This window comes from Arvicanthis niloticus, chromosome 11 (assembly GCF_011762505.2).
Source record: "Arvicanthis niloticus isolate mArvNil1 chromosome 11, mArvNil1.pat.X, whole genome shotgun sequence".
Lineage (NCBI taxonomy): Eukaryota > Metazoa > Chordata > Mammalia > Rodentia > Muridae > Arvicanthis > Arvicanthis niloticus.
This window is the reverse complement of record NC_047668.1, coordinates 11,554,784-11,567,721: the sequence shown is the minus strand read 5'-3', so window position 1 is coordinate 11,567,721 and position 12,938 is coordinate 11,554,784. Positions and strand designations below refer to the sequence as shown.

General features: G+C 36.7%; 1 protein-coding gene across 4 annotated transcripts in view; it reads left to right on the top strand.

The window, feature by feature from the left end:
• Mipol1 (mirror-image polydactyly 1) overlaps window positions 1–12,938 on the top strand; it is a 281,225-nt gene that overhangs the window by 176,331 nt on the left and 91,956 nt on the right. For all 4 annotated transcript variants that reach the window (XM_076941854.1, XM_076941855.1, XM_076941856.1 and 1 more), the window contains one exon: window positions 6,370–6,464. In XM_076941854.1, the coding sequence (XP_076797969.1) occupies window positions 6,370–6,464 (95 nt within the window). The remainder of the gene's footprint in view (window positions 1–6,369; window positions 6,465–12,938) is intronic.

Below are 12,938 nucleotides of genomic sequence, written 5' to 3'. Positions count from 1 at the left end.
TCAGCAGCTGATTTCAACACCACTCATCATCAGGTACATGTTGAGAATAACATATGACAAAAGACAGAATATGATGCATACGAAGGCTGTGAAGAAAAGGTACTTTAAACACTGGCGATAGGGTTGAAATGGGGTAGAAGATTGTCATAATTTAAAAACAAAACTACAACATGACTACTACTGGGTGTACAGCCAAAGGGAATAAAATCATTATGCCAGAGACGTCTGCACTCACACATGAATTGTGTTATTACTCACAGTAGCTGAGAAATGAAGACATAACCCAGTGCCTATCAGCCAGTGACTGAGTAAAGGAAAAGTGTAAATATACCTGATGGAGTTCCTGTCATCTGTGAAGGCATGGATAGAAGGAGAGTGGGTTAATGTTAAGTGAAATAAGTCTAGCACGCAAAAGAAAAAATATGCCTTATAATCTTGCTCAAGTAGTTCAATTCCTTTGTTCAATCTTATATAAAATAATTCATTAATCTTTATATCATTCTCATTAACATCATAGTTTTAATTATTCTTTAATAATTATTTCATTTCCCCGTTTCCACCATACAGACCCTCCCATATACCCATATATTTTTTTTCTAATTCATAGCCTCTTTTTATCATTTGTGGTTATATACATATATGTATGTGCATATATATGCTTAAATATACAAATATAACCTGCTTAGTCTGTATAATGTTACCTGTATGTATGTTTTCAGGGATAACCATTTATATCAAATGGATGACCAACTGGTGTACTCTTCCCTGGATAAACTATTTCTCCTGCTCTCAGAATTGCTTAGTTAGCTGTAATATTTTCTGTAGGGATGAGGCTTCATGGTCTTTTCTCTGTGCCCTGTGGCATATCCATTGCTTTCACACTTGTTCAGCTCACCTTCAGGCAGTCACATGTGTGAGACTTCGTGGGTATAGCGTCTGACATTTCTAGGAGACACAGTCTCACATAGAAAATTCACTGGTCTACTGGCTCTTACGCACTTTTCACAGGGCTTCCACAGTGTTCCCTATGTCTTAGGTGCAGGAGTTCTTTGTAGATGCATTATGGGGATTGGCCTCCAGAACTCTTCACTTAACATCTGATTTAAAGTACCAAATTTTGCTTAGTGTTTATAGCATAGTGATTACGAGGAAGGTGTACTCAGAGTACCTGAGTTCAAATCCTTGTTCTACCACTTAGGGCTAGTGACATGATGGTTAGTGACCTTTTGTGAGTTAGATAGCAGTTGTCTCAGTTGTGAAATGGGACTAGTAGCTACCACTATGATGCATTGCGAGAAATAAGTAAATTACTCCATAGAACAATGTTTGCTGGGCATTATTTTTTATTTTCCTATGGATGTATATAAAATTATAGTAAAATATTATGATTTGGAAAACCTGGATTTCTTTTGTATCCTTTTTCTTGTTACTAAAATATCTATACAATTAATAATGTTATTCTCTCTTATTTTCCTCCCTTCGAAAATAATAGAAATAACATTTATTCCATCAACAAAAGCATTCAATTTCTTACTGTGTCAAGTTCAATAACATCTTATACTTTAAGTCTTTTATAAACTTCATAATATTGAAGCGTTGTGCTTTGAGCAGAAGCTGTTTAACCAAGAAAGGAAATAGAGCAACATGTGCCTGAGAAAGCAAGACACGGTCTCTTTTTTTTCCCTTAAATTTTTTAATAAATTGCACATACTTTATTACTAACAAAAGGTGTGTAGGCACTGTCTTGGTCAACAGTGGGTTTCTTGGTAGAGATACATAGAATCATAAGAAAACTCACAAATGGCCTCACAGAGACTTATCCATCTTTTTGGTCTGAGTGAAAAGATGTTAAGCTTATAAGGTAGAGTGATGCTGAAAATTTATTTTCTTCTTCTGTTTGGTAGATATTAACTCCTACTCGACTCCTAACTCATCAAATGATGATTCAGCTCTTTTCTTACTGGTTTTTTTTTTTTTCAACAATAGGTCATTGAAGCATTTTTTATGTGTTATGTACTATTTTATGTATTTCACAGGTTTTATTATATTGTATTAGTATCAGCACCTTGTGGATAGATTTTAGCTCACTCTGTTATATAGGTGAGAAAGATGAAGCACATGAAGATTTACTAGGTTGCCTAATGGTACAGCTTGCAATAGAGACCCAGGATGACCTCCAAGTCCCTGGTTCCAAGAGCCTTGCCAGGCTTTGTTTCTAGCATACTTTCTTTCTAATTTTTCTAACTTGGTTCTGTGACTTATACTTATAGCTCAAGGATCAACTTCAGTTATCAATATTATAGTTTCTATTTTCATCACAATCTCCTGTCCCCCATTTCTCATATCATGCTACATCATAGGTCATTGAACAGCGCATATACTGTTTTCTTTGAATGAATGACTTGATTGTCTTCATTTTGGTAAACCAAAAGCAAGACATAAGTATAAAATAACTACTAAAAATGTTCTAAGAACCATTACAATGTAGTGAGCAAGCAACTCCTTCTAAGAAGAATTGTACATGAAGTCGTCTCACTTTTATTATTTTGATAAGGCTTTTAATTTTTATCTGCTCATGAGTTTGAGAGCTAAAATCCTGCATGTCTATAGTCATTGCTTGAACAATTGTCTAGACACAGCCTTAAAAACATATAAGATGTCTTTAGATATGTTCATAGTTATAACATAATTTAATATATTTATGATTATTATATAATATAATATATATTATAATATATTTATGATTATTCTTTTAAAACAATTTTTAAAAGTAACATACTTAAATTATATCATATTGTCTTATATGAAGTAAACAATGCTTTATGAATATTTCTATTTTCCTTATAATTAACTTTCCTTATAATTAACTGTGAAACCTTGGACAAGTTCCAACTGTTTCCTCTGCACATGTTTCAATAGCAGGAATGTCCTCACCATAAAAATAGGACTGTGTTACCTCCAAGCTGCCTCTGAAATCTGCATCCTGAGTCTTAATTTTATTTATAAGCCATGCTCCTTTATTTAGCAGATATCATGAAGACAATCAACTGCCTCTGCTCTGTCATAAAGAGAATTAATGATCTTGGTGATACCAAAGGAAGGCTGAACTATTTCAGACTATAACTATTAAAAACACATTGAAACCAAACATAAAAAGATTTTAAAGTAAGATAAAGATTGTTATCCACAATAGCAACAGTAAATATAGTTCACTTCTGTGAACAGTATAATCCTGCTTCTGTCATTCCAAATTGCTAGATAAGACTTACTAAAACAGCAGAGTTCCTTTCTAATGCAGTGCCAGTTCAAACGGCTGTCCCTCAGCCACAATACTCAAAGTAAGTATGTACTTTAGCACTAGTCAACCAATCTGTATTATAATTATTTCAGGTGATAGAAGGACACAGAATGCAGACAACACATTATGATGAATTTGGTTGTCAGTAATTTTGTTACCTAATGATGTGGTTCATGTTTCACCAGGAAATACTGTGGATTATCCTATAGGCAGTTTGCAAGGTTAGACTGTACTAATGTCTTTTAAGCACTTGGCATCATCCCTTTCCAGAGCAGGAATTCATTAGGTGATATCCTTCTAAGACTGAACCCTTAATATTATTTCGGTGAAATCGCCAAGTTTTGTAATTATATACATATCATAGGACCAAAAAAATTCTGTGTCTGAGCAGCTACTCAAGAAAAATGAAAATGACATATATACAGATATTTATAGTGACTGTATTAATAGCTTCTAAAACTAAAGCAAAATGTCATTCAGCTGGTGAATAGATATTCACATTGTGATTCTCAAAGTAGCATTTTTGTGATTATAAAAGAACGAACACCTGGTATGTAAAATAATGTAGACAAATCTCAAAGTGCATTAAGTAAAGTAAGAGTTACCAGCTGTATTTCTTTTACAAAATGTTCTAAAGAAAGTAGGTATAAAGCAGAGGATAAATAGAAAACGGGGTTAGGGATTGCATTGATATACAGTGAGACATTCGTAGATAATGGAAATGTCTTATACCTTGACTGTAATGCTTATTAAATGAGTATATGTGTGTGTATGTGTGTGTGTATGTGTGTGTGTATGTGTGTGTGTGTGTGTGTGTGTGTGTATATGTGTGTGTGTGTGTGTGTTACAATTTGATGGCTCATGCCTATAGTGGCAGCATTTGGAAAGCTAAAGAAAAGATTGCCTTAAGTTCCAGACACATGCCTTCCAGAATTATCTGACCTACAGAGTTCTTACTCTATCTCAAATTATCGAAAAAAAAAAAATACAGATAACAGATTACAAATCATTGGGTTTAACTGTCTACAAATTATAACTCCATAAGCCTACTTTTTAAAAATCTCTGTGTCTAGTTACTGGATGTTGCCTATATGTTTTACTTTCATGAAATTTTACCTGAAAATAAGATTATAAGCACAAAAGGTACAAAAAATATAAACTATAAAATGTCTATAAGGATATAACTCTAAAGTAGAAAACATTTTTAAGATGGAAGTGGAATTTATTTTGAGTGTTTTTTCCTAATTATGGGGATATCTCACCTGTAGTTATGAAATTCAGAAAATTAAAGCAATCATTCAAACATCTTAAATTTAATTACAGAGTAACTCTGTTAGAATTTCTTAGCCCAGATAGACAACAAACTAATATCTGGTGCCTAAACTTATATGCAAATATCCAGGCTGCTCATTCTTTTATAATTTTCCATTATTAAAATAGAAAAGTTGCATTATCTAGTGTTCATTTTCATTACACTAATTAATTTTCTCATAATTGGATTTTTATTATTTTCCTATTTACTACATTCTTATGCAAGAAACTAATTCCGCTGAAATCATATGCATTCAGCAAAATGCTGAAACTCTGGCTCCAGACTTTAAATTACATTTAATTACTGACAGCGTGATTTTCAGCATTGAAACAATTGCATGTTAGCTGTCAAAGGCCATTTAAATGGAACATCAATATTTTCATGTAAATTGAATTTGAAATAAACCACGAAAACTTGTCATACTAGTACCTTATTTTATAAGTGATGTTAAGCTCTTCTTGGCATTCTTAAAGCATGTGAAAATGATGATGGGAACATGGGAAAATATTTTAAAACAATAACTTTGAGCCTACCAAAATGAAAATGCAAGTAATAATTCACTCCAAAAAGCTAGGGGAAAATACCTTAAAAGTTTATGCAGCCAAGTACTGGACTGAGCACAGGCATCCCTATGGAGGAGTTAGGAGAAGGACTGAAGGAGCTGAAGGAGTTTGCAACCCCATAGGAAGAACAAAAATATCAACCAACCAGAACCCCCAGAGCTCCCAGGGACTAAACCACCAACCAAAGAGTACACATGGAGGGACCCATGGCTCCAGCCGCATATGTAGCAGAGGATGGCCTTGTCGGGCATCAATGGGAGAAGAGGCCCTTGGTCCTGTGAAGGCTTGATGCCCCAGTGTAGGGTAATGCTAGGGTAGTAAAGCAGAAGTGGGAGGGGGGAGCACCCTCATAGAAGCAGGGGGGAGGGGGTGGAGTAGGAGGTTTGAGGAGGGGAAACCAGGAAGGGGGATAACATTTGAAATGTAAATAAATAAAATAACCAATAAAAAAAAGTTTATGGCACATAAGACTGATAATCTATAAGAAATGGTAAAAGTTTATCTTGTTCCATATATCACACAATGTGTACATGCATGAAAATACCACGGTTTCCATTAATATCTATAACAATTGTGCTTTATCAGTTAAAATAAACTGGATTTAAAATTTTGTAGAGTTGATTGCCTATTCTTTGAGATAATATCCTTGAGCAAAGTATCTATAGCAGTGAAAGTTTCTGTCACTGCACTTGTAGGAGGAAATTTCCCATGCTAAAAAGGAGTTGACAGGGTTAACTTGTATCTGTAACAATCAGGCCATAGTATTGTGTATCAAAGATGGCTTGACAACATACTTAAAACTTCCTGAGTCTTACTGTTAATAAAGTTAAAAGAAAATCTAGTGGGAGCCACATTGAATTGTATGTGAAATGCCCACTGTGCTTATCTCCACTCTAGATGCTTCTCTGAACCCATGCTCCACATTCTGAACTATGTGCATAAAGTTAAACATTGCAGAAAGGCATAACTTGATGGCACAGATAAGATAAGGTTGAAGTTTAGTCAGTACCCTTACGACATTTGCAGCTTTCAGTATTTCTGTTTCGAGTGTATCTGAACTACTTTGTGGGAAATTGAGGCTGAGAAAAACATGGCTAGCACTTTAAACTACCAAAAAGATCTAACTAACAGTTACACCTCATCCTGTATTTTAACTTACCAAAATTAATACCCAATTTTAAAACAATTACTTGCAGGCAAAATTACTATCAATGCAGCAAGCCAGAGAATCCGCAGTTGAACAGTACAAAAGGCTGGAAGAAGAAATCCAGACATTACGAGTTTACTACAGGTAATACATTTTATGCTGTAAGTAAAATTTGTTGAGAAAACTCTTGTATCTGATGTTGTAAGCGTGACTGAAGAAATTTGTCAATGAAATTAAGCTCTGAGGATTTAAAGCATTCTTATAGTTTGTAAATTACCTAAAATATTATTTTTAAACTTTTGTTTCTACGTTTGGCAAAGCTTATGTTTACAACATTAAAATTTACATAATTCATTTACATAACCAGTTGTCTAACCAATAGCTGGTTAGTTGAAGTATTTGCTCATCTAAAATGCCACCTCTAAAATTATGTGTTTGGGAGTGTGTGTACAAAAATGTATGTGTTATCAGATTTCACTTTTTTTCAGCTTTCACCTTTTATAATAGGCTATGAGAAATTTCTAAGGAAATGTCTCCAAAGATACTTAACAAAATTATTTCATTTTTATTCTAGTTATAAAAAATAAATTTAGTAGTTAAAATTAACATTTTATATTAAAAAGTATTACAGAAAGTATCAGAATGCATACTATACAATAAAGATAAATAATTGTTTTATGATACTTTTGTTTCAAGTTTCTGAGTGGTGTATGAGAGATGTATTTGGGTTTCATGTAAAATATGGGACCTTGGTGGACCATGGTAAGAGAAATAGTTTAATACATAGTGTCCTGGATGATTCTTGAATACTCAGTCTATACTTACCTTAAGTCTGAAGTATGAAAATTAAATGCCTAAAATGTAATTAAATCAAAACAAACATAAATCATTTGCAGTAATGCAAGTATTGTATCATGATATATATATTGCTTCATTATTAATGCATTAAATAGCAGCAAACCTAGCAGTGCATACATTAATAGCTGCAATTTCTTATCAGAGATGCTTATGAATACTAGTTGGGTGATGATTGCCAGTGTTATGGAATAAGAATGCCAATCATTTTTGTCACCACGGACGACTCAAGCACTGCATGAGTTACCTGTACTCAGGTTTGTAGGAGACATTGAACCTCCAAGAGAGTTCCTGAAAAGAAAATTCTAATATTTTCCTAGAAAAACCTAAGAAACCCTGCCTTCAGATATACTGGACATCTGCAGTGGTTGGTTATATCCATGAATTGAATTATGTCCCTCCCTGCAAAGCCAGGCTGAACTTCCATAGCTTCTTAATGTGGCTTTATTTGAAATAGCGTCATCACAGAGGGAAACAGTGAAAATAGGGTTATCTGGGTGAGCTTTAATCCAGAATGACAGGTGTTTTATAAAAAGAAGAAGTTTGCACAGAGTCAGAGAGACAATGAGGAGATTCATCATAAAGACACATGGGCCGAGGACAGAATATAGACTGCCATCAAAATACCAATACCAAGTTTGTCTGGGAAAGATTCACAGCCAACACAGCCACCATAGGCCAGCAAACACCTGATTTCAAACTTCTTGTGTCCCTAGCTTTCTCTTGTTTTAAACCATCCAGCTTGTAGCACTTTATTATAGACTTGTAGAAACCTGGTAAAATGCCACATATGTTTGCGTGGTTAATGTGCTTGCCCAGCGATAGTCAGTGTCTGTAGGTGGGTGTATAGGCAGGCAGACCCTCATGGTGAAGGAGAACAACTTGCTGGCCCACTTTTTGTGGTTTGAATTGCAGAATGAATATTGCAGTATTTATATGGTTTTCATTCTATTCTTTATTATAGCTAACGTTAAAATCACTTAATTTACTCACTAATAAACACGGGTTTAGTTTATATTACCCACATTCAGTAACTCAAAACTGCCTGTAACTCCAGTTCCAAGAAATATGACGTCCTTTTCTGATATTCCTGGGGGCACCAGCACAAGTGTATATGTACATATATGCAGGAATTCACACATACGGAAAGTAAAAAGGAATAAATATTTTTTTAGAGAATCTCCTTAGAATCATCTAAATCTGAGTTGCATAATCTAACTGGAAACAGAGTTAACGATTACTGCCATAAAGATACACTTTCCACGTGCCTTCACCATGTCTGCCTTTGTAATTAGCCACACACTGGTCTTAAGTAAATTAACCTTACCTTTCTGAAGGAGCCACTGGAACTGCCTTCTGCTAGAGTTAGAAAGAGATGGGATTTAGAGTCCCTGCAGAACAGCAAGATGTCCAGACAGTGATATTAGGCAGGTGTGAAAGAGATTAGAACAACTGTGAAAGCCAGGGTGTAACAGTGGCTGACTTGAACTGTGGGGTAAATTCCAGATCATCCTATGTAGTACCCTGTTCTTAATATAAAACAGATAATTAGGGTCCAGTGAATAGATGAGTGTACTGCCAAGTCTGATGGCCTGGATTCGGTCCCTGGAATGCATACTGTAGGAGGAGAGAACCAGTTCTCACAAGTTGTCCTTTCACTTCTAAACATGCATGCACATGCATGCACACATGTTAATATAAAAAATAAAAGAACAAATGCTACAAGAATTGTTTCTGTCAGAAAAGAAATCTGTCTAGTTATAAGTCACAGAAAATGCATTAGGAAGTTCATCTGAGAAGATCCATATGCCTACCAAAATACAAAAGGTACTAGGAACCTTCATGAAATGAAGGGGTTTGTCCTATCTACTTGAGAGACACAAGGTATCTCTGTCACTGACCACCAGTTCATGGATCATGTGTTTCCTCGCTAAAATAAAAATCAAATTAAAAAAAAAAAAGAAATACTAATAAGAATTCAAAATGGCTTGGCTGCTACTACTGAACTACTGAATGACCAGTAGTTCTATCCCTCAGCATATACACAAGAGATTAAAACAAGGGTTCCAGCAGGTGTTGTTATAGCAACGTGCATAGCAGCATTATTCCCTCAATAGACACAGGCCGCGTGATCATCAACAAACAAAGAAACTAAATGTGATAGCGTTCGTCTTTCTACACAGAATGGAATGCTATTCAGCTTAGAAGTGAAGTGGAATTTCGATATATGCCAAACAACATGCATAAACCTTAAGTTTATAGTAAGTAAAAACAAAACACAACCCAGCACATCAGAAGATGCACACCTACAATGCCAGCACTTGGGAGGTATAGGCAACAGAGTTAGGATCTCAACATCTTCCTCAGCTAAATGAGCAAGTATTGTGTGGTGCCTTCTATATAAGATACCTAAAAATAAAATTCTTATAAATAAAAATTAGAATGTACCTTTTAAATGTATCACTATACTGGGGGCGGGGGATGTCAAATTATAAGCAACCAGAAAGCCAGAAGATAATGAGACTTCAGACCCATGGTAAGAGTCAGTATTTCCATGTCTTCTATTTACTTCCTGTGCCAGTGCTACATCAAGCCCCTGAACAATCCATCAAGATAGTTCCGTCCATAGGCGCCAGGAAAACACAAGAACTGTGGCTTCTCCACAGAGATGACATATCATAGAAAGCTTCTGGCAATGCCAGGATTTCCAGTGAAAGTGCTGACTATATCATGCTTGGTGATGTTGTCTCCTTGGCACACTGAGTAGTATCCAGAGGCCCCTGCAGACATGTTAGGCATTTGTCTGTACAAAAAGGTGTGTACCACCTGCTGACTGATGAGAATACTAGCACTGTGTTAAGACATCCCCACGTGGGGAAAGGCTGCTTTTTACCTGTGCAGTAAGAGTGGGCAGTGCCATAAGTATTAACTCATTGCCCAGGGAAACCATCTCTCCTTTAGTCTTTGACCAAGATCGAATTGAACTGCTATTGCTCTGTGATCCTTGATTGATAGCAGATTTGACCGTGTGTTCTATAAGATCAGTCTGGAGAATGTATTATGTGGGAAATATTTCTGTCTTTAATGAATGTCTTTATTAAGTATATAGCAATCAAAAGTAAAAGGACAAATACTAAGTGGAGTTGAAGCAGCAGGTGGCTAGCAAACTTCCATCAAACAGGAACTTAACACATTCAGCAGTGGTGATGGAGCAGCCTGGCTAAGAGAGCAAGTGCTGCCAGCAAATTGGGGGCATTCGAATATCCAGCAGAAACACTGGGAGGCTGAGGCAGTCAGCGGAGCTCACAATTGGTATTTGTCTCCATGGGTGAGCTTCCCAGAGCAGAGCTCTGTATTCTCACTGAAGATATTTTTATTTACAGGACAGTAACATCTTTTGGAAGTGGGTCACCTTCAAGCTGTCCTCAAGGACATGGTTATTTATACTTGTGGGCTGTTAGGCTGTTTCTCTTTCTTCCCTCATATAGTCTGTAGACCAGTCTACCCCAAGAATGAGTATTAAAGAGGAAGATACTTGGAATTAATGCTGCAGTCTAGGACAGGAGGGCCCTTCTCACTCTCAATGTCTGCTTTCAAAGCATTTAAAGAGCACTTGAGTATTCCCATACACTGTACATTACACCATGCCTTTCTGAACTGCACATAGCAGATCAAGAAAAAGCTGAGACAGTGGTCAATTTGAAGAAGTCTCATTTGTGCTTCCCGAGGGTACCACTGAATGGGCTTGTTCTCAAAAGTACCATATTGTAAAACAGAAGCTTCAGCGATGATGACTGGGCAGGGCACTGATCTATGAATATAACAGAATATTCTTAGGAATCATTTTAACACAATTTTTTAGTTCAGTATTATTTGGTTTTACCTTAGGTCCCTGGGCTGTCTAGTCTCTGATTCTTGGCCACCCAAGTTGTGTCAGGTATGAATTCCATCTTGTGGAGTGATCTTTAAATCAATTAAGATATTGGTTGGTCACTCCCACGAGTTTTGTGTCACTATTGCCCTGCATATCTTTCAGGCAGGACTCCATTGTAGACAAAAGGGTTTGCTGCTGGCTTGGTGTTTGCATTTCTCCTTTGGTAGCATGCAGAGTGCATCGCTGTACTAAGGAAGCTAGAATGTGGGAACAAACGCTGTATGTAGCACCAGCTCTTCCTCGCCATGTTCAATGACATAGGTGTTCTCTTCAGCCATGGGGGCCTCGCTGTGAGTCTGTGGAGAGTAAACTATCGTCTTGGCAACTAATCCTTCTAATCCTCTTCAAATACTTCACCAGCTAGGGACTACACATGCAAACATATGAGTAAGGTGGCTGTTCCCATTCAGACCACCGCTACCTCTAAAGGGTCCCCCACATCCTACCTCCCAAGGTCGCCTGTTTCCATTCTTTCCGCTAGTCCTCAGGGCTTCAATCCAGGTCCTTCCACCCAATACCTGATCATATTCACCTCTCCCCCTACCTATCCCCTTTCCCAACCAAGTCCCTCCACCCCTTTCCCCCCTCCAGTGATTGCTTTCTTCTCCCTCCCAAATGGGATTGAGGTGCCTTCACTTGGGTACTTCAGCTTGTTAACTTGTTGAGTTCTGTGGACTGTATCCTGGATATTGTACCCTTTTATTGGCTAATATCCACTTATTAGTGAGTACATACATACCGTGCATGTCCTTTTGGGTCTGAGTTACTTCACTTAGGATGAGATTTTCTAGTAACATCTATTTGCCTACAAAACTCGTGATGCCCTATTTCTTAATAGCTGAGTAATATTCCATTGTGTAAATAACCACAGTGTAATTTCTGGCTCTCACAAACAAGGCCACTATAAACATAGTGGAACACATGCCCCTGTGGCATGGTAGGGCATCTTTTGAGTATATGCTCAAGAGTGGTATAGCTGGGTTTTCAGGTAGCTCTATTTCCATTTTTCTGAGGAACCATGAGATTGATTTCCAGAGTGGTTGTACCAGTTTGCAATCCCACCAGTAATGGAGGGCTCATCTTTCTCCACATCCTCGCCAGCCTGTGCTGTCACTTAAGTTTTTGATCTTAGCCGTTCTGATTGGTGTGAGGTAGAATCTCAGGGTCGTTTTGATTTGCATTTCCCTGATGAGTAAAGACTTTGAACATTTCTTTCAGTGCTTCACGGCCATTCAAGATACTTCTTTTGTGAATTCTTTGTTTAGCTATATACTCTATTTTTTGAATTGGTTATTTGGGTTTTAGGAGGTTAGCTTCTTGAGTTTTTTATGTATTTTGGATATTAATAGCTAATAATTGGAATTGTTTTTTTTTCTTTTTTTTTTATTAGATCTTTCATTTACACTTCAGATACCATCCCGTTTCCCCATTTCCCCCCCTTAGAAAACCCCTATCCCATGCCCCCTTTTCCTTTTTGCATTTATACATTTTTTTAAGAAATGTTAATCATAGGCTTTATAAGTTTGGTATTGTTCAATCAGAGGTGTAACCCACTACCCAACCTAGATATATCAACTATCTTTGACTGGTGGAGATACATGAACATCTGCTTCCCTGTCTCCCCCCTCTATCTCTCTTTCATCACCTAGCTTCTCCTCTCCTTCTTCTTCTCCTCTTCTTACTCCTTTTCTTCCTCTCAGTACTCCTCCCACCTTAGCTCCTCCTACACATCACCCTTCCTGTTAAAAGGAAACTTTTCTCTCAAAATACAATTAGAGCATAATTATGCCTATTTGTACCAGTGAGGTACAAGATAGTCCTAATACCCA